This window comes from Peromyscus californicus, unplaced genomic scaffold (genome assembly GCF_007827085.1).
Source record: "Peromyscus californicus insignis strain IS unplaced genomic scaffold, ASM782708v3 Scaffold_23__1_contigs__length_62951481, whole genome shotgun sequence".
Classification (NCBI taxonomy): Eukaryota; Metazoa; Chordata; class Mammalia; order Rodentia; family Cricetidae; genus Peromyscus; species Peromyscus californicus.
In genome coordinates this window covers 37436533-37460070 of record NW_026294534.1, presented here as the reverse complement: position 1 = coordinate 37460070, position 23538 = coordinate 37436533, and the positions used below count along the sequence as shown (strand labels likewise).

Genomic DNA, 23538 nt, shown 5'->3' with positions numbered 1-23538 from the left:
GCTGACTCAGCTAATGTCTTCTCGGTCCTGCTCAAGGAGCTTCCCCAGCTGATAGTTGATGGTTTTCAGGTGTTTTTCGGCTCCTAGAATCGTTCTTGCTTTAAACAACAGAGCTGGAAGGCTAGATGAATCATACTGTTGATGAAAAAAAAAACTATTTAGACTCACAAATAGTGATACTTTAATAATTTCTTTAGTTTATAACCCTACAACCAAGGCCAATTTTGAGTTTTCTCACTCCTTATGTTTAGCTAAGATCAGTAGGAAACCATATTTTAGTCCATCCCATCTCCTCAGAATATGATGTCATATAGAACCACTCAACAAAGCTGGAGCAGATCTCTGTACCCCAGGCAAGACCAGCTGGCTCAAAGAACTGTGGCATCTGCATGACTAAAAATGGCAAGTCATGCCTCAAACGTGGACTAGGCAAGTGTGTTAGTGGTATGTGGGGGCTACTTGATCGCAACTGTTTTAAAACAGAAATGTCTAGAGCAGGTTTCCTCTGGCTGCAAGAATTAATGGAATGAGAAGAATGGCCTATTAAAGTCTACTTAGGACAGTTACTTATTGGATCAATTCAGCCTGAAAGGTTCCCATTCCAAATGTAAGCACAAAGTTAAAACACAAAGCCAGCCTAAATTAGAACTCGAAATGCAACTCATGACCTGGGAGTAATTAACAAAGCCAAACTTCCTGTTGCAAACTATCTGAGGGAAATTAAATTCCACTTAAATAATTTACCATACTTTTGGCAGCTTGCTGATAAATGTGTTTCCAAGGTATTTTTCTCAGTGATGAAAACTGAGCAGAAAAGCTGCCAGACAGTGGTGACCCCTCAGAACAATGGGGTTTGTTTTCTGCCACACACATACCATGTTACTGGAGAATTCAACCAAACAGATGTAGGATCGCCTACGCTCAAGACACCTCAAGCACCCACTCTGTAAGGAGCGGTGTGACATCTCCAGATGTCCCAGGAAAAAAGGGTAAGTGCCCAACAGTACAACAGACACTGAAGGCATACCACCTCATTTGTGAGAGCAGCACTGTATTCCACAGTTACCACAGCTTGGTGTTCAAGCCCTGGGTTAGATCGGGGAGCATTTGCCTTGCACGTGAAAAGAGTGATCTTGGCTTAACTGAGGACCGTGTTCAGACTGGGTCAATGCTACTATAACTTTCACAAACTTAGTAACCAAATCCCTAAAGTAAACTTTAGGTACATTTTAAAAACTTGTTTTTGTAGCTTATATATGAACAAATCTTCAGCTCAGGAAAACTTAGATCAATGCCAGATTCTTAAAATTGAATTCAGAGGTGAAGAATACAAAACTGATCATTAGATACGCAGAGACATTGTGTGTAATTATGTATCGCTTTCTGTACACAGTTCTACACACGATCCTTAGTGTAGTTCTGTACACAGTTCTTAGTGTAATTCTGTACACAATCCTATTGGTACAAGTCTATATACAATTCTATACACAATTCTATTAGTGTAATTCTATACATAATTCTATTAGTATAATCATATTTTTCTAGTTCTATTAGGTAAACAAACTTACAATTTTTTAGCAAACATTTCTATTTATCTTAATTAGGTGTCATAGCAATAGCAAAGTCCCAGAAGCAACTTCAAAGTGTATTAAAGCAATAGAAAGCTACATTTTCCCAACTGTCTTCCTGTTTCTCAACCTCTCAAGCCAATCCTGCCATTTCTGTGGGACAGCTACGAAAGCATGACCATGGGCTGGACAAATAAAGGTAGCTGGTCATTACAGCCCATCTGAGAGAGCCGAGTATTGATGGAAACGAATAAAGCAGAGTGTAGTTGTTCAAGTGAGAGTTGTGCACAGTACACACCGCCCTTACCGCCCTCCGAGTGCAGTTCTCTGAAGGGGGAACGTGGGAGTAACACGGATACTTCTCTTCATTAAGTAGCTAAAGGTGATGCTGTGATCTCACTGACTTACAATAATGCTGCTGGTTACCTTTCTTCAAAGCTCCTGGCACTCTACAAGCGAATGTCCACACCATCTCCTGCCGTACAGTAAAGGTGAGTGGGACTCACCTTCTCCTTTTTCTTTGGTTCTTTCTCTTGGACATTCGAATAGTCTTGATATAGCTGTTTTAAATTAGATAAGAAATGCATGGAATTCTTCAGTGATGACTTTCTCTCCTTAAGGTTGTCATATTGTTTTTGTAGTTGTTTCAGTTGTGGTTCTAATCTAGACAACAATTTTTTTTTTTAAATCTTAAATTGGGTAAAGCACAAATTAATAGAAATATATGTACTGTTCATGGACTGAAAATAGTAAAATGCCCATACTATAAAGAACAAACCCAAACCAAAAATACCATTTTCTCCCACATAAATGACATAAAGTCCAGCAGTATATAGGACATGACCATCCTGGGAGAAGAAGGAAGAAATGGGGGTGGGCTCGATGACCTGCGCTTGCCTCTCAGATTATGAATGTAGAAGATTCTACATTTCCGTTCATCTCAACTGTGATACACAATTAGCAGTGATGGCCACAGTGAACATGCCTCACAGATGCTGAATTCAAGTCGTCCAAGTCCTGGAAACTACTGGATTAATGTAAATTTGGCCAACAGGCAGGAGTAGCCAGCATGACAGTTTAACCAGGAGGCCATGCAGAAAGTTCCCTTATTAAAATCTCCAGCTTCCAAGGCCAAATAAAATCAACAGAAAAGCAGGCATAAGGCCTGGATAGAAAGATGTGTGCATGACCTTGGGCCAACTGCTGCCTCCCTGGGGCTGAGTTTCTTCACCTATAAAGAAAAGGGGTAACTTGTGATTTATGGTGGGGGAGGAAGAAAGGCTGCCAGTCTCATCTTGCAAATAAAAATATAAAAACCAACTATTCTCAAATGTAAGAATAGTGCATCTGTATGTGTGTTTCTCGTGCTTTTTTCTTTGGTTTCTCTCTCTGTTTTTATTTGCCTATTTGTTTTCCTAAAGAGAAAGAAGGCATGGCATTGGATGGGTGGAGAAGTGGGGAGGATCTGGGAGATGAGGGAGGGGAACCATGATCAGAAATAATAAATAAAATAACAATAAATTTAAAAAAATTATTTGCTGGGGATGTCTGTATGCTGTGAATGTGTTGCTCTGATTGACTGATAAAACGCTGATTGGCCAGTAGCCAGGCAGGAAGTATAGTATAGGCAGGATAAGCAGAGAGGAGAATGCTGGGAGGTGGAAGGCTGAGTGAGGAGATGCTGCCAGCCACGGCTGCCATGAGAAGTAAGATGTAAAGATACTGGTAAGCTACGAGCCACGTGGCAAGGTATAGATTTACAGAAATGGGTTAATTTAAGATATAAGAACTAGATAACAAGAAGCCTGCCACGGCCATACAGTTTATAAGTAATACAAGTCGCTGTGTGTTTACCTGGGTCTGAGCAGCTGCAGGAGCTCAGTGGACACAGGAAAACTTCAGCAACAATTATTTTCAATTAAAAAAAAAAAAAGAGCTCTGCACACTGAACAACTGCAACATTTCTTCAGCACACTCCAGACTGGACTGGTGGTGGTGGTCAGAGGTGTGGGATTGCATTCCCTGTCTTTCCTGAGGGTGGGACCGGCTGAGGTGAAGTGACTCCCTGTGCCTTAGGCTTCTCATATGAAAAACTATAACATGCTTTTCTTTACTATGCTTTTTCAAAATGTCTGTCCTACTACAGTGGCATCTAGACAAGGAACTAAAGAGGCCAGTCTCAACACATCTCAACAGTCTCACATGGATGCCAAGGTTAACCAAACAGAACCTTGTTATAGAGCCATTCAATGGCCTACGTCATGGAATCATATTGGCTAAGAACTGCCCATGTTGTAAAGGAAGCTGTGAACTGTTACCGTCATGATTACTATATTACCCCAATTTTCCATGTTTTGGCCAGAGCCAATGAACACACTTTCTAGTTCCTCCCATAGACTAAACTTGTAAACAATGGAATAGACAATTCATTGGTCTCTCTCAAAATCCTGTGCAGTCACTTTAAAACCTAGTGCTTACTTACACAGTATTTCAAGTGTTTGCTGGCATACCTCCTTTCTGCTCAAGCTTCCTGCTACCACACCCATGTGGTCCTGGGAATTGAACCCACGGCCTTGCTCATGCCAGGCAGCTGCTCTACCACTGAACCACATCCTCAGCCTGTCCAAGCTCTTTTAAAGCATCTTAAGAGTGGAGAGCACTCCAGTCCTACATCACTTTAGCTTCTGTCTCACACGGCACTCCATACCTCAGAAGGCCAAAATATAGAGACAGACTGCCAGACTCGTGTGTGTGTGAACACTAATGCATGTGGACTGCCCCCAAGCCTAGACCTCAGGACATGGACTGGCATGAGTTTCATTGTAGAGTGTATGTTTCAACAGTAACTAAAGAGCCAGTGACCAGCCTGGGTTACACAGCAAGACCATCTGTTGAAAAACAAAACAAGCAAGCAAACAACATAAGCAGAACCATCTGCATGAGTTGCTGCCGAGAACCCTTCCTAGGCTTACTCAGCGGCTCACACAACACCCTCTGAGGAACAGTTGTACCCATATACTACAATTATACCCATAAATGAGGCGCTGGGAAAGTCAGGAACTCACCCAGGTCTGCAGTCAGTGGTAGAGCCTGATTCAAGTCCCAGACAGTCTAGTCCTGGAGTCTACTCATTAAATCTGCAATCAGGCTGCCTGAGGCCAGACCAGACATGCTGGGAGACTGAGCGTGCAGACTGTCCTTTGCTAAGGCTCCGCAACTGGGCATCAGAAGCTGCCGCCACTGACTGTCCACGTGCAAAGGAAACTGGGTCACGGCTGCAAACAGCACTCCCGTAAGTGACAAGCTCTCCTGCCCTGTAGGTGAGTCCTAGCAGGAGTGGACAGTATCTTACCGAAGCAGTTCATCCTGGACCTCAATCAAACGCTGCCGCCTCTTTTCCATGTCGGAGATCATCTGAGCAATGCAATAATTACTCAGGTTAACACAGTGGATCCCAGCAGTCATGGACCAGAACTTCCCAAACCGAGCCCAAATAACCTTCTCTCTTTATAAGCTGATTGTCTCAGGTGCGAAATGATAATGACCGCAGACTAACAGAGATCCCCATTCCTTAGTCTCCGTTAACATTGCAAAATCAAATTAAAACCTGACCCAAACCACAAAGAGCTTACACAAACTGTACAGGTTATAAAGGAAAGCAGGTGTTATTTCCTCCTGTTTCCTCCCAGAGACCCACTAAGAGACTCTGATTCACCTTGGTGTGCAGGTTATAAGCTACAGCAGGTGTCATTTCCTACCCCGAGACTCACTAAGAGGCCCCGATTCACCTTGGTGTGCAGGTTATAAGCTACAGCAGGTGTCATTTCCTACCCCGAGACTCACTAAGAGACCCCGATTCACCTTGGTGTGCAGGTTATAAGCTACAGCAGGTGTCATTTCCTACCCTGAGACCCACTAAGAGACCCCGATTCACCTTGGCGTTCTTCCTTTTCAGGGCTCTCAGCACCTGGACTTCTTTAAGCTACAAAGACAACAAAAAGACAAGTATGTCTAGTTTTCCAAAATTCAGTGTTTCAAGTTCCATGTAAGAAGCTGCTGGGAGACACCAGACAAACTGCCTGTTGTGAAGGCGCAAGGACCCGAGTTCAGATTCCCAGCACCAGCACATTTGGCTTTACCAGGTGCTGGTGAGGAGGGCAGCTCCTTGGAGCTCACAGGCCCGCTGTGAAAATCAATGATCTTCAGGTTCAGTGAGACCCTGTCTCACAAAATAAGTTGTAGACCGACTGAGGAAGTTACTTGGCGTGGGCCTCTGGTTTCCACATACATGCATATGTGCAATTCTACATCCACACACCCACAAAAAGAAATAAGGGCAGTTCTCATGGGTTTACTCCACAGAGCCGGCAAATGCAAGCTTTTCTACAACCACAGGACACTTTCCAAACTCTAGTTTAAACAATTTGGAGCAGCCAGACACAGTGGCACACGTCTTTAATCCCAAGAGGCGGAGGCAGGCGGATCTCTGTGAGTTCGAGGTCAGCCTGGGCTACAGAGTGAGTTCCAGGACAGCCATGATTATACAGAGAAACCCTGTCTTGAAAAACATAAATAAGCCGGGTGGTGGCGCACACCTTTAATCCAGGCACTGTGGAGGCAGAGCCAGGCAAATCTCTGTGAGTTCGAGGCCAGTCTGGTCTACAGAGTGAAATCCAGAACAGGCACCAAAACTACACAGAGAAACCCTGTCTCAAACAAACAAACAAACAAAAAACATAAATAATTTTAAGCAATATAATTATGTCAGTGAACTTACCATTCTGATGAGTTCTCCTTTAATTTTAAAATAAAAATTGTTGATGGCTTCATTACACCTTTCAGATTCTACTCTTGGTCTGTAAATTGTTATAAGAAAACCAAAATAGGTATCATAAAGGATTCTGAAGGATGCATTTCATTTACTTGATACATAAGTACATATAGTTTGGCACATATTGTTGAAATACCTAAGACAGCACGGTAAAACCTATAGCTTTTTCTCATACTTAATCAAACTGGGAATAAGAGAGGGGAAGGGGGCTGGAGAGATGGCTCAGTGGTTAAGAGCACTGACTGCTCTTCTGGAGGTTCTGAGTTCAATTCCCAGTGACCACATGGTGACTCACAACCATCCGGAATGAGGTAATGAGATCTGGTGCCCTCTTCTGGCCTGCAAGGGCACATGCAGGCAGAATACTGTGTACATAATGAATAAATAAATATTTTTTAAAAAAAGAGAGAGATGGGGGAGGGAGAGACAGAGGAGAGGGAGGGAGAGGAGCAGGGAGAGAATAGGAGAAGAAACCGGTGGACAGGCTCTGGGAACCTCGGGGTAGGACACAGGAACAGCTTTTAGGTCTCCAGCCCAGGACTGGATTGAGCTGTCCACTGACACACTAGGGCCTTGAGCACCTAGAAAAGCACTTGACCACTGAGCCACACCCCCAATCCACGGTTTTATCACCGAGTTTCCAAGAGTTCTTTGTAAATTCTGAGTAACAGTCCTTTACCATATACATCTAAAACTTTATTCTCTTATAATTTCATGCACACGTATGTTATTTGATCAAAGCCCCCTCGTGATCCACTCTTACTCCCTTCCCTTCCCTATCATATCCCTTCTTTTCAAGTTCTTCTACTTTACTGTCTTTTTTTGTGATCCACCTACTTAGGATTGCCTGCTCAAGCATGGGTCGGTCGGGAACAAGTAAGTCTCTTGCAAAGATGTTCTTCCATGCTGTGGACTATCTTTTCAGGCTTGGAAGTATCTTGCATAGAGCAGAAATGATTAAGTCTTGAAGTCCAGCTTATGAACCTAGATGGGTTGTGCTCTCGCTGTAGACAGGTCATTATCAAATGCAAGGTCACTTGCAGCTTCCCTTATGTTCTCCTCTAGTTCTGCAGATTTACATTTAGGGTTGTGATCCAATCTGGTTCAGCTTGTTAAGGGGCAGTATTGGTTGTTTATGGATGTCCCACTGGTGTAGTACCTGTGTTTTCTTTATTTTTGAGACTTTATTTTTCTTTATATTTGTTCACTATGTAGCCTTGGCCGGCCTAGAACATGTAGACCAGGCTGGCTCCTGCCTGCAGAGCCCGGGACGAAGGTGTGCAGCACACAGCCCGCCTGCAGCACCGTTTGTCTCTCTCTGACTGCCTCCACTGTACTGTCTTTGCCCCTTGGTCAGTCAGTTGACTCCATGTGGGCTCCCTGAATGTCCAATAGCTGGGCAGGAGAGGGACTGGTGGGGCTGCTGGGCAGAGAGAATAAGTAGGAGGAGGAATCTAGGCTAGCAGGGAAAATGGAGAGAGAAGGAATGAAAAAAAAGAGATGCCTGGAGCCTGACAGACAGACACAGAGTAGGACATACAGAATGAAAGAAAGGTAAAAAGCCCCGAGGTAAAATGTAGATGAAGAGAAACAGGTTAAATTAAGTTATAAGAGCTAGTGGGTCAAGCATAAGACAAGGCTGAGCATCCATAACTAATAAGAAGTCTCCGTGTCATGGTTTGGGAGCTGGTTGGTGGTCCAAAGGAAAGCCTGCTCCAGAGGGGTGCAAGAGTGAAGCCCTTACGAGGCAGCGGCTGCTCTCTGCCATGAGTGATGGAGGCTGGGTAGCCGTGGGCTCTTCCCCCATCCCTGCCTTCATGGAGCTGGCAGGGACTGGAGTGTGGCCATACTTGGCATACACTATCTGACTGAGAAAAACTAACAGCACTGGGGGAGACACTTATTTCTAGATTAAATTCAAGTCTATGAGAAATGTCTAGAATAGACGATTCAATAACTTGAAACTAGCATACTAAATGTATGTAAAAGGATTATAATGAAAATGTAAAGACATCTTAAACGTAATAATACTAAAAACTAGGATGAACCCAGTGGTACTCGGAGCACAACTGACCAGGTCCAAGCATTACAACATCAAAGGACTTACTTATACTCCAGGAAGGTTTTCTCAAAGACAGACAAAATAACATCCAACTCCATGATGTCACCACGTCTCTTTCCTTCTAGACACCAAATATGCATACTTTCAGAAGCATCTAGAAGAGTAAGCACATGTCAGTTTAATAGACTCATTCTCTGGAACCTGGCTCTAGGTCCAGGACTCCGAGCCCTGAACAACCGTAGCCCTACCAGGGTGTAGAAACAGCTAAAACCACACTCATTTCTCCCTGTTCCAGGCCAGTCTAACAAACCCGCCTGCCGTCACTCTTCCTGCGTCTAGAGCTTGCCTTTGGAGACAGGCTCTCCACACTAACGTGCTCCTGAGTGGGGTCTCCTTTCAGCTACATTGAACTCTATTCCGCTTGTCCACATGACACGGCCATTTCTATTTTTAGTACCATTTTAAACTGTGCAGCGTATAGCAGGAGTTTACAGTGACTTGGGAAATTGGGATATGTCTATCTTATGACTCAACAATTTCACTCCCTATTCCTCCAAGAGAAATAAAAGCATGTTGACAAAATTGTGCATACGAAAGTTCACGGGCAGGAGGCAGTTCATAAAGAGGCGGGAGCCCGAGCTCCATGTACTTTCCTAGGACGGGCAAGGCCAGGAGCTCAATCCCTAGCACTGCACGGGTTAAAAAGATGAAAGAAAGAGGGAAGAGAAAACAAAAGGGGTGGGTGGGGTCACCAGGCTTTATTTATCATAGCCCTGTAGTGAGCAAGGACAGGACTCACAACAGTAGGATTCTCAAACAGACTACCGCGTGTAATTCCGTCTACACAGGACTTCATTTTTATTACGTGTAAGTGTCTGTGTGAGTGCATGCAGGTACCCATGGAGGCCAGGAGAGGGCACACATGCCCTGGAACTGTTGTACACTGCCTGATGTGGGTGCTGGGAACTGAACTTGGGACAAGTAAGGAGGAGAGGGGAGAGAATGGGGTTGGATTTTATCAAACTCTATTATATGCATGTATTAGTGTGCATTGTTAAAATTCATGATAAAATGATAAAAAAGGAAAAATGTTACTCCAAAGTCATAATTTCTTAATCAAGTGGCAGTTTTAGCCAAGATGGTGGTGTACGCCTTTAGCTCCAGTACTCTGGGGGACAGAGGCAGATGGATATCTGTGAGTTCAGGCCAGCCTGATCTACACAGTGAGTTCCAGGACAGCCAGGAACTATCTCAACACATCTGCCCCCCCACCCCCAATACAGTTTGCTCTTTCAACAACCAGGACACTTAAAAACAGGAACTTTTGGAGACACTCCACAAGTGACAAGGATAAAGCGCCACTGTACCCGAGTCTGTGGCTCTGTTCCCTGGTGTCTTCCTTCTGCTGGGAGACGGCCTCACTTCCTTCTGAGTTTTCTACCAAAAAACAAAAGAAGAAACGGTATAGCTATTCAGGAAAAATTCTTTTCTCTAAAATGTAAAGACTAAGACGACATTAGCAAATCATCAGCTGCTCTTAGCTCCAGTTCTTATTTCGTTCTTAGGAAAGATGAAGGACAACCTTAGGCCAGGGGTTCCAGGACACGAGGCAACACACAACACTCTGAGGTGCTGAGGTCTCCATCTGTGCGAATGCTGACGGGAACGTGTCTAGCAGAGGACAGCAACGGAAGCATGCTGGGAAACTCCCGAGCTGGCGTGAGGCCCACTCGAGAACCCCTTCCTAACAAAGCCTAAAACCAACTCCTCAAGGGATTCACCAGGAAGAGCACAAAGGTAAGAATTCCAAGATGACTGGCAGCCAGAATTCCCGCCCTCTCAAGTTTGGGCAGCACCTGTGAACAGGACAGGATCTGTTCCCTGGACTCTCTGTGTGGGTAAGACACCGCTGTCGTAACCTGTAGTCTTGGGCTGGCTCTGCAGATGTGGGCACCATACTTCAAGGGCCACATATAGCACCTGCAGGAACTGAGAGCAACCTCAACCTCCAAAAAGAGAGAAATGAACTCAATGAACTCAACTCTATCAACAACTTGAAAACTCTTAAGGAGAAATCCAAGCCTCACCTGAGAGGTTGGTCCTGGACAGCCCTCGGCTTCAGCCTTATACCACCCCGAGCAAAGAAGCCAGCTAAATTGAAGCTGGACTCCCAGCCTTCAGAAACTATGCCATGATAAATATGCATGTGTAAGTAACCAACTTTGTGGTAATTAGTTGTGAAACAATCATAAACAAATAGAGAAACTGAGTGCCACTAAATTAGATACTGGGAAAACATCTTAGGCTTTCTTCTACACACTCACCCCTAGCAAAGGATAAAATCAAGCCTGTAATTTCAAAACAGCAGGCCAATGTCAGGCTGAGTTCAGAATAGCCACTCACAAGACAGGACACAGAACTCAGTATCTCCAAACAACAGGGACTACATTTCAAGTTCTAGTCTAAAATGGACACACCAGAAAATGTGACCCTGAGTCAAGACAAAAACAGACCCAAGAGAAGTTGACCCAAAGATGACCCAGACAGTGGTTCAGGAAACCAGGGCTGAAGCGGTGGCCATTGTGTCTAGGAAGGGAACAACAGTCTTAGCAGAGAACCTCCTGGGGAACAGAAGTGACCCAGTCAAGATTATAGGCAGCCCCTACCCCCCAGCCCACCCCCACCCATCCCTGTCCCCAGCAAGGGGTGTGTGTGTGGGGGGGGTGTAAAAGCATTCTTTGTCCATTCCAGCTTCCGGGGGCTGTGACTGGTGCCATGGACGTTTCACCCACCCTCACATCACCCTCTGTGTCTAATCTACATCTCTCTTATAAGAATACCTATGACGACATTCGTGGTTACACATATAATTCATGAGGGTGTATCTCTGGCTACCAATATAAGCAGAATTATTTATCTAAAATATTCAACCAAATAAGTTAATAAAATATATAAGAATATGAGCCAAAAGATACTATATTTCAATGACCTCAAAAACAAATTATGACCCATATCATTTCTTCATAAAGAAATGAATCAAGAGTATATATGAAGACTTTGCTACAAAGAAATCCATGACTGAGCAGGTTATACTTACACACTGAGGAAAACACACACACACACACACACACACACACACACACACACACACACACACTAGCAATTAGTGAGAAAAGAGGCCGTGTATTTGAAAAAGAGCAATGGGGGTGTATAGGAGGGCTTGGAGGGAGGAAAGGGAAGGGAGATGATGTCACCATATTACAATCTCAAGAATATAAAGAAACTCATCAAAGCACCAAAATTGCAATTTCCATCAATCGATACTATGGGTACCCATGAACAGAGTGCAAACACTGGTTAAAATGATGTCGTGGAAAGACTGTGGAGCACACACCAGGACACAGGTGTTGTTCTGTAGATAAATTTATCTATATTTCTAGATCATCTAGGTTTTCTAAAGGAAACATTGCTTTCTGTAATAAAAGCTCTATACTTATTTTAAAATTTTTATTTCTTCCTTAATCTTTTTTTGTTCTCTTTCTTTCTCTCTCTCTCTTTCTTTCTTTCTTTCTTAAGATTTATTTATTATGTATACAGTGTTCCGTCTGCATGTACGCCTGCAGGCCAGAAGAGGGCACCAGATCTCATTACAGATGGTTGTGAACCATCATGTGTTTGCTGGGAATTGAACTCAGGACCTCTGGAAGAGCAGCTAGTGCTCTTAACTTCTGAGCCACCTCTCCAGTCCCCATTAATCTTTTTTTTTTTTTAAGATTTATTTTTATTAGTTTTTAATTATGTGTATGGGGGGAGGGGTGTATGTGCACATCATGCAAGTGCCCACAGAGGTCAGAGGTGGCAGAGCCCCCTGGAGCTAGGGTTACAAGCAGCTGTAAGCCTCCTGATACAGGTATTGGGAATCGAACCCAGGTCCTCAAGAAGAGCGCTGAGCCAGCTCTCCAGCCCTCCTCCTCCTCAATCTTTCTAATGAACTTTTCTCTCTGAGGGCCGGATGGCAAACACTGCTCACCCGCTGTCTTTGTGTTGCTCGAGTCCCCTCTGCAGCAGAGGGCTGAGTGCTGTGGGGTCTTGTCCTCTTAGGAGTGGATCGCTCGGCTGGCTTCACAGGGGGTGCCGAAGACACTGCAGGAGCAGCCTGGTGCTGTTCTGCTCTCTCCAGGGACCCCACTCTCCTCCTGACGTCATCTTCAGAGCTCTCACACTCGTCGCTGATGGGATCCAGCTTTCTACTCGGCTACGAAGGAAACAGCACGGCCAGTTTAGAAAACGCAAATCTTAGGATTCTTAATGTCGGGGGCCACGGAATCCCCATCTATAAACATCAAAACTGCACATGACATATAGAAGACAGCACGATCAGAATGCCAACAATTTCCCTCTGCCTTTGTAAGCCACAACCTGAACACACTATCAGAATGTTGCAGAAACTGGCGGGTAAGTAGAAAGCTGAGAACTCTTTCATAACACTGCGGATATAAAAATCTTTTTCCTGGGCTAGTCTGATAGTGCGGCAGGGAACGAACGGCACTGGCCACCAAGTCTGAGTTCAATCCCTAAGACCCATACGGTCGAGGTGAAGAATGGACTCCCACGAGTTGTCTGTCCTCTGACCTCTAAACACACTGTATCACGTACATGCCCACATACATACATACACAAAACAAATCAATCTATTTTTTAAACTTCCTTTATTATAAAAGAAATTTCTCAGACATTTCTGTATAGGAAAATACTGCTACAGGACGTTTTTCTCTATTTGCATCTACTCCAAGTAAAGTATGAAGTTCCTTGCGAATAAAGACAGAAGAAGAAACACCCCACATACCTTTTTCGAACTCATCTTTACAGACTTGTTTCCATTTGCTTCGTTTGCAGAAGGGTCCATACTGCCAAACAACAAGCCGTCATTATCCTGTCAGAACGTGTTCTATACGCTGCTTCAGCGTGAAAACAAGTGGGCTGTGAGGAGGTTTCTACCTGCCACGGCAGCTCTGTCACCTTTCTAGATTTTCTGGCCATTTCTTACATCTGCTCGCGTCACTTTTCCCTAAGCAACTGAGTAATCATGGGCCAATGTGATCAGGTCCCCCAAGTCACTGGTCCCATGGCTGGGTCACCGCCTGCTGTGTGTAGGACACAGAAGGCCCTGTGCTAATCTGGAGCCTTGGGTAGGCAGATGCAGGCAGATGGGGGGAGTGGAAGATTTCGCAGCAACACCTAAACCTAGAAGCATCGGCTCCAGCAGAGGTGGTCTCAGATGCAAGGCCTCTCCATGACAGACCAGCTAGCCAGGATGCTGGGGGGCGGGAGGAGAGGGAGGGAGAGATCCAAGAACAAAACAGTTGAACAACTTAGGGAGAAGGTGCCAACTGTCACTGAGGCCTCTTGGGGTCCTGGGACATGCTAAGCTCTCCCCATGCCTCCCTGACTTTCTTTTGTACTTCTATGTAAACCCTGCCTTATTTCCTAAGTCCTTCCTTTGGTAGCAGGACCATTAACCCCATCTATCTAGAGACCGTGAAGCAATCCCAGAGCTGCCTGGTTGGCCACTCTCTTCCAGCATCAAGACCTACCGGTGTGCTTCTCGACTATGCCTCAGACCCATCCACTTCCCATCATCTCTGAAATCACCACCCCACCCTCACCATGAAAGCAGCTCACAAACTGGTCTCTCCAATGCCCCTCTCCCTCTCACTCACATAAAAGGCTGGCTGGAACCCCAGTGCTGACTGGGGTGGAGACAGGGAGTCCTGGGGGCTCCTGCCCTGCCACTGGCTGAATTCATGAGGTCCAGGTTCAGTGACAAACTATGTCTCACAAAAGTAAGGTAGGAAGTGACAGAGGAAGACAGCCAGGGTCATCCTCTGGCCTTCGTGTGTGTGCACGTGTGTGTGTGTGTGTGTGTGTGTGTGTGTGTTGTAAGAAACTGATAGCTTTCACACATATTATTAACTACAACAGATAAAATGGAAGATCCTATTTATAGTAACTGCCAAACAGACAAAAATATTGACAAATAACCTTGGAATAAACCCAAGAAAGAGTCAGAATCCAAATGAATAAACTTAGGACATCACCAAAGGATGCAGAGCCCTTGAGCCCAGGAGCAGACACTGCAGCGCTCAGCACCAGACACCTCTTCCGTCTAGATCTTCAATCTGCCACCCAACCAAAGAGACGGCATGCTAGGGCACCAGGGTGCCAGTCATAGTTACGGTAAGCAATAACAATTACAGAAAGTCAGGTTTTATGGGCATTTGCTTTGTTTTTTGTTTTTTTGTTTTTGTTTTTTGAAACAGGGTTTCACTGTGTAGCCCTGGCTGTCCTGGAACTTGCTTTATAGACCAGGCTGGCCTCGAACTCACAGAGATCTTCCTGCCTCTGCCTCGGCCTCCCGAGTGCTGGGATTAAAGGCTGAAAATTATGTTTTTATGCAGCAGTTTTTTTGAGGAAAATCATAACAGACTGGTTCAAAAGATTCTAAAATGACTTTAGTTTGTTTGTTTGTTTTTTAATATCTATAAGAAACAACCGCTTAAGGGCTAGAGATGGCTTGGCAGTTATGAGCACTTGCTCTTCCTGACGACCTGATGTCAGGTGACTTACACAACCATCTGTAACTCTGTGTGGTAGTTTGAATGTAACAGGCCCCCATAAGCTCATTAGGAGTGGCACTATTAGGAGGTGTGGCCTTGTTTGAGTAGGTGTGGTCTTGTTGGAGGAAGTGTATCAACTATGGAGGCGGGCTTTGAGATCTCATATATGCTCAAGCCATGCCCAGTGAGTCAGTTCACTTCCTATAGCCAGAATTTCAAGATGTAAAACTCTCAGCTACCCCTCCAACACTATGTCTGCCTGAACACTGTCATGTCCCATCATGATAATGGACTGAGCCTCTGAACTGTAAGTGAGCCACCCCAATTAAATGTTTTCCTTTATAAAAGTTGTGGTGGTCATGGTGTCTTCACAGCAATAGAAACCGTAACGAAGACACTCTGGCACCTGGGGATCCAACGCCTCTGGACTCCTTGGGCACCTGAGCTCACTTGCATATACCCACACACATAATTAAAAATAATAGAAGTAAATCTAACCCTCCTGAAACAAAACCAACCAACCAAAAGCCCCAATTGCTCGAGATGGATCCGTACCTTCTGCCTTCCTCTCTTCCGTGAGTGGCCGGAGAGGCAGAGGACCCGCAGTGTTTGGATAGTTCCTCTTCAGCATAGATAGCAGTACTGTGCAGAGGAGGGTCTAACAAAACAAAACAGCAAATTTAACGTGGGCTCTCTGGGGAATTAAGTTATATTCCCTGACAGTGGATACAAGGCCATCTTTGTTTAAATGGCTGACAAAGTCAAAGTCTGTTATACAAGGCACTTCGCAGACAATGTTTATCTCGTACTCCAGCAACAGAAAACATAAACCTTATTGCCAATAAAAAACACGTTTTCAGGGGCTGGAGAAGTGGCTCAGGGGTCGAGAGCACTTGTTGCTCTTGCCAAGGACCTGGCCTTGATTCCCAGAATCCACAAGGCAGCTTTTAACCTTCTCTAGCTCCAGTTCCAGGACTTCCAATACCCTCTTCTGGCCTCCACGGCCACCAAGCATGCACACGGTACAGACATACATGCAAGCAAAACACTCATACACACAAAAGAAAATAAAGCTAAAAAACTTTTTAAAGACATATTTTCAAATTATGTATCTATGTTCTCATGTATATTGATAGAAATGTTTTCATAACATAAGATAAACATGAATGGGAAGACTGACGTGGTCTTTCCATAGCGCTCTGCATCATCATATGTACAGCCGGGAGGCCACTGCACCAGTTATTAACTGCTCGAGTTTACAGGGCGGCCCTCTGACGTCATCACTCACAGAGTGCCGAGCCAGCATCTGAGGGCGCTGGGGAGGGCGCCTGTCCTCTCTCACTTCCCTGCCTCTTGAGCTCACCTGGACTGCAAGAACCTTACACTAGAGCACAAAGTGAGCCTGAATGAAGATGCAGGAGACAACGGGGCCTTAGTGGAAAGGAGACGCTAAGGCTGCTCCTACCTGGGGGGCGGGGGATATGGCAGGGATGGAAAACCTGAAGGGACAAAAGAGGTGACCAGTCCCAACAGACTTAATTGCTGCAAGGGGAGCTGGGAAGAGCCAAGCAACCACTTTTTTTTTTTTTTTTAGTGTTCAAATGCTAGCATGATGTACAAACTTAAAAACTTTCTTCCCCAAATAAATAGTAGCTTAAATACTGAACATGTCAAGTGCATGATTTTAAGACTGATAATATATTCCATGACGCCCTCCATTAAGCAATGGGATTTATTTATTCTGCAGCTGGGGCGGGGAGGGGGGGTCATCAGCGGATGCACAAAGACAGATAAATCCAAGCTAAACTTCCACAGACAGCCAACTTCACTGAAGATGTACAACAGATCAGGAGCACACCGAGAAGACACTTGACAGCATTATGGAGACGCACATACAACCATTCGATACACTCACATCCCGTAGATAACTATAACCAGGAAGAGAGAAGAGAAAGAATGAAAGAAAGCAGAGAAAGCCCAAACTCGCAAGTCTGGGTCAGCCAGGAACTGAACCACACACACCGATGTAAGACAGAAACTGTGGCAAACAGCATCGAGGAGTCCTCACAAACACAACCCTACAACTATGACCGACACCCCCACCCCAGAGGCCCTACCTGTGGGTGCCTGCACAAAAGTGAAGCGGGGCTCAGACGTCTGCACACCAAAGCTCCATGGCAGAGGAGTGGCTGATGAAGTCCGCTTTCTCTCACTGCTGTGTTTTCGACAGCACGTTTGAGTCATGCAGCCCAGGCTGTGTACTCAAGCTTGACTTTCGACTTCTGATTTTACTGCCTCCACCTCCCAAGGGCTATGACTACAGTGTGCTACCACATTCAGCTGGAGTCGGGTTCACAAAGACAGTCCTGTACCATTGCAGGATCCTGGGCCAATCCCCAGCACCAGACAGAAAACAACCGGACCAGAGGCAGTTAGTTTGGACACATGACGAGAGTAATGAACCAAAAGGCAATAGCTGAATGAAACTAGCCAGTTACAAGAGGACAAGTGTGCTGGCTAGTTTTACGACAACTTGACACAGGCTGAAGTTATCTGAGAGAAAGGAGCCTCAATTAAGAAAATGCAGGCAAGCCTGTAGGGCATTTTCTTAATTGGTGATTGATGGGGGATGGTCCAGCCCATTGTGGGTGGTGCCATTCCTGGGCTGGTGGTCCTGGGTTCTATAAGAAAGCAGGCTGAGCAAGCCCTGAGGAGCAAGTCAGTAAGAGGCACCTTTCCATGGCCTCTGCATCAGCTCCTGCCTCCAGGTTCCGGCCCTGTTTAAGCTCCTGTCCTGACTTCCTTCGATGATGAACAGTGATGAGAAGTGGAAGCCAAACAAACCCTTTCCTCCCCAAGTTACTCTGGCCACAGTGTTCTATCACAGCAGTAGTCACCCTGACTAAGAGAGCAAGCATCGGATCTTCCTCTTCCATGAGGTTCCTAGAGTTGCCTAATTCACAGAGTAGTTGCCGGGGGCTGGGGTGTGAGAACAGGGAGCTGTTTAGTGGCTGCAGAGAGTCTGGGTTAAGGAAATTGAGAGTTCTGAAGATGAATGGTGACAGATGGTTATTCAGCAATGTGGATGACCTATAGGCCACAGACCTGCACGTTTAAAACCGCTTAAAATAGTACATTGTGTGTCGTAGATCAACCCTCTATGCATATGATACCACAATGAGACATTATTTTATACTCACTAGACTGGCTAGAATAAAAATGTCAGAATGTTAATACCAGAGTTGCTATAGACTCAAAAATTCACACACACACACAGACACACAAACCTTGACCATGAATGTTCATAGCAGCATTATGATCAAGAAAAGGAGAACCCAAAGCCAACTGAGCATAATTGAGCCATAAAAATTAAGGATGAAATAAGCACAGGCTACAACCTTGAAAATGTGATGCTAATCCAAAGGAGCTCACCAGAACAGGATATATATTATATGACTATTTATATGAAACATCAGGAGAGACAAATCCATAGAGATTGGAAGTAAATTCATGGTGTCCAGAGACCAAAGGAAGGGAAAAAGGAGCTGACGGGTGTCGGGAGGTTTCTTCTAGGCCAACAAAAATGCTCTGGAATTAGATAATGGAGATGACCGCTCATCTCTTGTTAACTAAGTCCTGAATAGGAATGTAGAATACTAACCAAAGGTTTCATACGGTTCCTCTTCTTCCTCCATTTCTTCCAGCATGCTTGAGACATCAGAATTATTAGGAAAGTCAAACACGTCCTTAGGCTTGTGCTTTTGATCAGCTTTCTAAGAGTGAATAAAACCAGTCACGGAAATGGCGACTGTGAACATTACCACATTCCTCTCCTTAGGACCCTCTAGCTAGTCCCACGGTCCATGGAAGCAGCTGACGCTTTCTGAACCTCCAGACTACTCTGATGATCCAAGGCAGGGACCGAAATTTCCTATCATTTTTACAGGTGAAGAGACATTTTCATTCTAGGCCATCTTTATTTTTTGAGACACGGTATCACTGTATTCCAGGCTGGTCTTGAACTCAACTCACAGGAGTCCTCCTAAGTACTAGAATTAGAAGCAGGTGTAAACCATCATGTCCAGCTTGTTTAAATCATTTTAAAATACAACAAACAAGCCAGGCGGTGGTGGCGCACGCCTTTAATCCCAGCACTCGGGAGGCAGAGCCAGGTGGATCTCTGTGAGTTCGAGGCCAGCCTGGTCTACAGAGTGAGTTCCAGGAAAGGCGCAAAGCTACACAGAGAAACCCTGTCTCGAAAAAACCAAAAAAAAAAAAAAAAAAAAATACAACAAACAAAAACCATTCTTAGTTCACAAGGCTGTACAAAAACAAATGGCAGGCTACATTTGGCCCACAGGGTATCATTTACCTAAATCCTTGATGTAGGGGACGCTATGATCCTGTCCCACAAAAAGGACACATACCCAAAAGCTCATAAGCAGTTTTGAACGCACACAGGCTAAAGCTGCCTTCTACAGGGCAGAGACCGGGGCTTACAGTTCAATCTAGTTCAATACACAGATTAAACCCTAAATCCCGATGAAAGACCAAAATGAGATAATCTCCTATGGTAGCTTACAAAAGAGGATATTATTATTACAGATAAGAAAAATCTGGAAGATATAAAGAATATGCAATAACACTGGCAGACAAAACTCCGAGCCTCAGGGAAAGCCTCATTCAGAGTGTTATATGGAGAAATGCCAAGATTTGCTTTCAAGCCAAAAAAGATTCCATCCCATGCAAGGCAATTAACTCCCACAGGGAGAACCTGAAGGCTGAGAAAATCCATTCTAGACACTGATTTCCAGCAAGAAAGGCTGGAAAAAGGCTAAAGTGAGTAAAGAACGACTCCCCCACCCCACCCATCCCCAGGGCACAATGGACAAAGCTACTCTGGGCAGTGGTGGGCAGGAAAGCTGAGCACCCCCAGACGTATGCTAGAGATTCACCACAGTGAAGGAGCATCATCCAAGGCTAGGGTCAGGGCAGCAGGGCTAGAGTCAGGACAAAGCCTGCCTCAGATGGAGAAAGCCAGGGACAGAGAAGGTGGCCAAAAGTGCTCTGAAGAGCTAGCCCTAAACTTGAAAAGCAAGCACCTTCATCACACTAATTTGAAATGGCAACGGATATTTCGGAATTGGCAATCAAGAGTGTTAAACAAATGCACTTGCCTTTAATATACACTTCCTGTAGAAAAATAAAACTATAATATGGACCGAGAGGAATACCATAAACCCACGTGCAGCTGTTAAAAAACTGTAGCAGGGAGAAATTACTATAAGTGAAAAATGACAATACAGAACATTATACAACTTTTACATGATGTCAACTATCTGAATAAAATTAATGCCAATCTAGGCTCAGAAAAAAGAACGATAGTTCTAAAATGTTGACGAAGTATGGTCCTGGCTGTCCTGGAACTCGCTTTGTAGACCAGGCTGGCCTAAAACTCAGAGATCCACCTGCCTCTCTCTCCCTCCTGGCATTAAAGGCGTGAGCCACCACTGCCCAGCTGATAAAGCAATCATTAAAAAAAAAAATTGTCAAAAGAAGGCTACAAAAAATGTGATCCCACAAAATGACAAGTTTTGTTATCAAAGGTTTAAAAAAAAAATCGCATTAACCAAGATTACTTACGTGTTTCCTGGAATGTGCTCTTCCCAGAGTGTTCTTTGAATGTTTTGCACTATTAAAACACAGACAACAAAGTTAAAGAAGGGGGAATTAGAAAATGTTTTAAGTAATTGGGGAAAGTGCTATAAGCTGTGATCCTTCCCAGGCAGTCCTTTGCCAAATTCTCTTCTTTGGTTGCTCACCCAGCAGAGCAGAAGCTATGGCAACAAAGGAAGCAGAATGGGGGAGGGGAGCACACAAGATACACCACCTGTAAACCAGCTCAATTGTGTGTGTTAGGTTACAATAACAGGTATGTCTTCCTATGAGTTGCAGGAAAATGCTTTTAAAAGCCTGCGCCAGGTATAGAATTTTCACAAGACTACTCTGTGTACGAGTACCCCCCCCCCCCACACACACTCTAACACCTGCTGACATGAGCCACCTAAAAGGCGTGGGCTTGGAATGCAGGCCAATGGTACCCTTGTCCAGCACACATGGACCCTAGGTTTCATCTCCAGGACTGAAATGGGGTGCTAAACACTGCTGCTTTGCCTCAGTGCCTTGTTAAAAACAAGTTGCCCGAAGTCACTGCATCCCCAGCATCCGCTACCCCAGAAACTCTAAGCTGAGGCCGAGATTTCCCACTTCCGACCAATCCCCAGCTTTAGTTGATCTCAGACCTGTAGAACATCTGCTTTGTGATAACTACAGACTGTAACTCCGGGGTTCAGAACACTTAAGTGACTTCTGAACTGTCCCACGTGACAGACGTGGGTATGAAAACCAGGTGGTGCAAGCTGCTTAGCCTGACTTCTTCCCACCTTTCTCTTGTCTATGCTCCAAAAAACACAAAGCAATTTCCCTCTGGCTTTGCGCTGGAGTCCGGGAGCAGCTTCCAAACGATGGAAAACTCTACGATAACCATTTATACAATCTCTGCTGTATGCGCCAGTGTTTTAGGGGTGAAAGATGAACAGATTTCACTAGTCTCAAGCCTCAAGGTGTTGAAACAAAAACCAGTGGCTTAGCAGATCAAGCTTTGAACATTTCTCTAGTCAGCTGACTTGTAATCTTTCTCCTCACTGCTAGCCGAGTGTGGACTTCCCACGATCTGTGTCCTGTTGTACCTACAAACACCATCTTCCATAGGCAATCTTCCCATGGAAGACATCCTACCCAGCGGAGACCTATTTACTCTACCAGGCGTTGGATGCGCGCCAGACACTCCCAGAAGATCCTTCGCCAGGAGATCCTAGCACTAACCTTTCAGAGCACAATTTGGCGACTTCTTTTCAGACGTATTTCTCTTTATAATAAAAAGATGCCTGACGCACCCTGCATGTCCTTTGGGCATTTAGGCCATCCCAAACACTAAACAAGCGGGCGCTTGGACCCTCGCTACAGATCTGGTTTGTCTTCAGGGTCCGTGTTGTCCATTACGAAAACAGCTGGGTCTTGGACATTAAAAAAAAAGCAATGACCACCAACCCGGAAGGATGGGTTAACTGCTTGTCACGCAAAGCTGGTGTCTAGGGTCCTCTCCCACCCAGCTTGACTGCTGGGACTAAATTCCCCTCCCCACGACTCTAGGACCCGGAACTGTGGGAACCGGTCGGCGAGTCTCTGGGACAAGCTGAGCCCGTCCAGGACGCCGTGCGGGGCGGCAGCACTTACCCCGGGGACCCCGGGTATCTTAAGCTTCCCGGTGATGCCATCCTACCGCTCCGGACGCCTCCGGCTGCCAAAACTCGCGCCAAACTTGCCCTGTTCAGAGCAGCCAATCAGAGCCTAGCCCTCTCCCTGCTCCGCCTCTTCCGGGGCGGGCCCAGAGGGCTTCCAGAGCAAGAGCATGATAAAAACCCAGGCCTGGATGCCACGCGGCAGCGGAGCGGAGTCCCGAAGCGTACCGCTTAGCTGCTCCCCGGCTGTCTGTCCCTCCCGCCCGGATGCCGCTCCAGTGTTCCGGAAATTCAGAACTCGCGAGGCTGACATGACCCGGAGCTGGTGTGGGTGTGGGTGGATCCGAGCCAGCCGCCGGCGGATCCAAACGCCTGGGCTTCCGGGAGGTTTATTTGCTAGTTTGTGGACAGCTGTCAAGCGCTTTGCATGGAGAGATGCAGGCGCTGCTTTTAGCTCCCTGCAGCAGCTAACTGTTGGACTTAACATGTTATTTATCCTCCGTTCCAGGCTCTTCCGTTGTAACCCGGGAGGGTCCCTTTTGCATGCATACTTACGATTCTCTTTTTTGTTTGTTTTTTTTAATTTCTTGTGGTGCAGAAGAATGAAAAATGAACTTCAATAGATCAAAGACGTAAGAGCTAAAACGGCGAAACTCAGAAGAAAACGGAGTCAAAACATTGGACATAGCAATGAGTTTTTTAAAGATTTATGTGTATGAATGTTTTACGTGTGTGTGTGATGTACGTGAATGGTCCCTGTGGAAGTCAGAAGAGGGCATCAGATACCCTGAAACTGGAGTTAACTTGTTTGTGAGCCACTATGCGAGTGCTGAGAATCGAACCCGCGGTCTTCAGCAAGAGGCTCTAAATGGCTGAGTCATCGCTCCAACCCCAACAATGATTTACTGATTAACTTAAAAGCACAGTTGGCAATAAGAAATGCTAGAGATGGTTGTACAAAAAGGAGGACGTATTTAATTCTAAGCCATACACTTAAAAATGATTAGAATGGCCGGGCGGTGGTGGCGCACGCCTTTAATCCCAGCACTCGGGAGGCAGAGCCAGGCGGATCTCTGTGAGTTCGAGGCCAGCCTGGTCTACAGAGTGAGATCCAGGAAAGGCGCAAAGCTACACAGAGAAACCCTGTCTCGAAAAACCA

General features: G+C 45.3%; 1 protein-coding gene across 2 annotated transcripts; it reads right to left on the bottom strand.

Annotated features, from left to right (window-relative positions):
* Positions 1-3: 3 nt before the first annotated feature.
* Positions 4-22505, bottom strand: Cenpu (centromere protein U). 2 transcript variants are annotated; one of them, XM_052752242.1, is made up of 13 exons: positions 22375-22505; positions 20722-20770; positions 18740-18851; positions 15634-15736; positions 13308-13368; positions 12492-12716; positions 9829-9898; positions 8507-8615; positions 6346-6424; positions 5503-5550; positions 4921-4982; positions 2075-2231; positions 4-135 (listed from the first exon to the last, which is right to left on the bottom strand). In XM_052752242.1, the coding sequence occupies exons 1-13, from the start codon at positions 22413-22415 to the stop codon at positions 7-9; spliced, it is 1245 nt and encodes a 414-aa protein (XP_052608202.1). In that variant the 5' UTR covers positions 22416-22505; the 3' UTR covers positions 4-6. The 2 variants fall into 2 exon arrangements, with proteins under 2 accessions (XP_052608202.1, XP_052608204.1); XM_052752244.1 differs by having other exon boundaries at positions 2075-2128.
* Between the last annotated feature and the right edge of the window lie 1033 nt (positions 22506-23538).

Coding starts and splice junctions, on each gene's coding strand:
- Cenpu (XM_052752242.1), bottom strand. CDS start 22,415: ATGGCATCACCGGGAAGCTTAAGATACCCGGGGTCCCCGGG. Junction 12,717..13,307: donor TAAAGATGAGTTCGAAAAAG/GTATGTGGGGTG, acceptor TTTCCTTCGTAG/CCGAGTAGAAAGCTGGATCC. Junction 136..2,074: donor AACCAAAGAAAAAGGAGAAG/GTGAGTCCCACT, acceptor TTTCATCAACAG/TATGATTCATCTAGCCTTCC.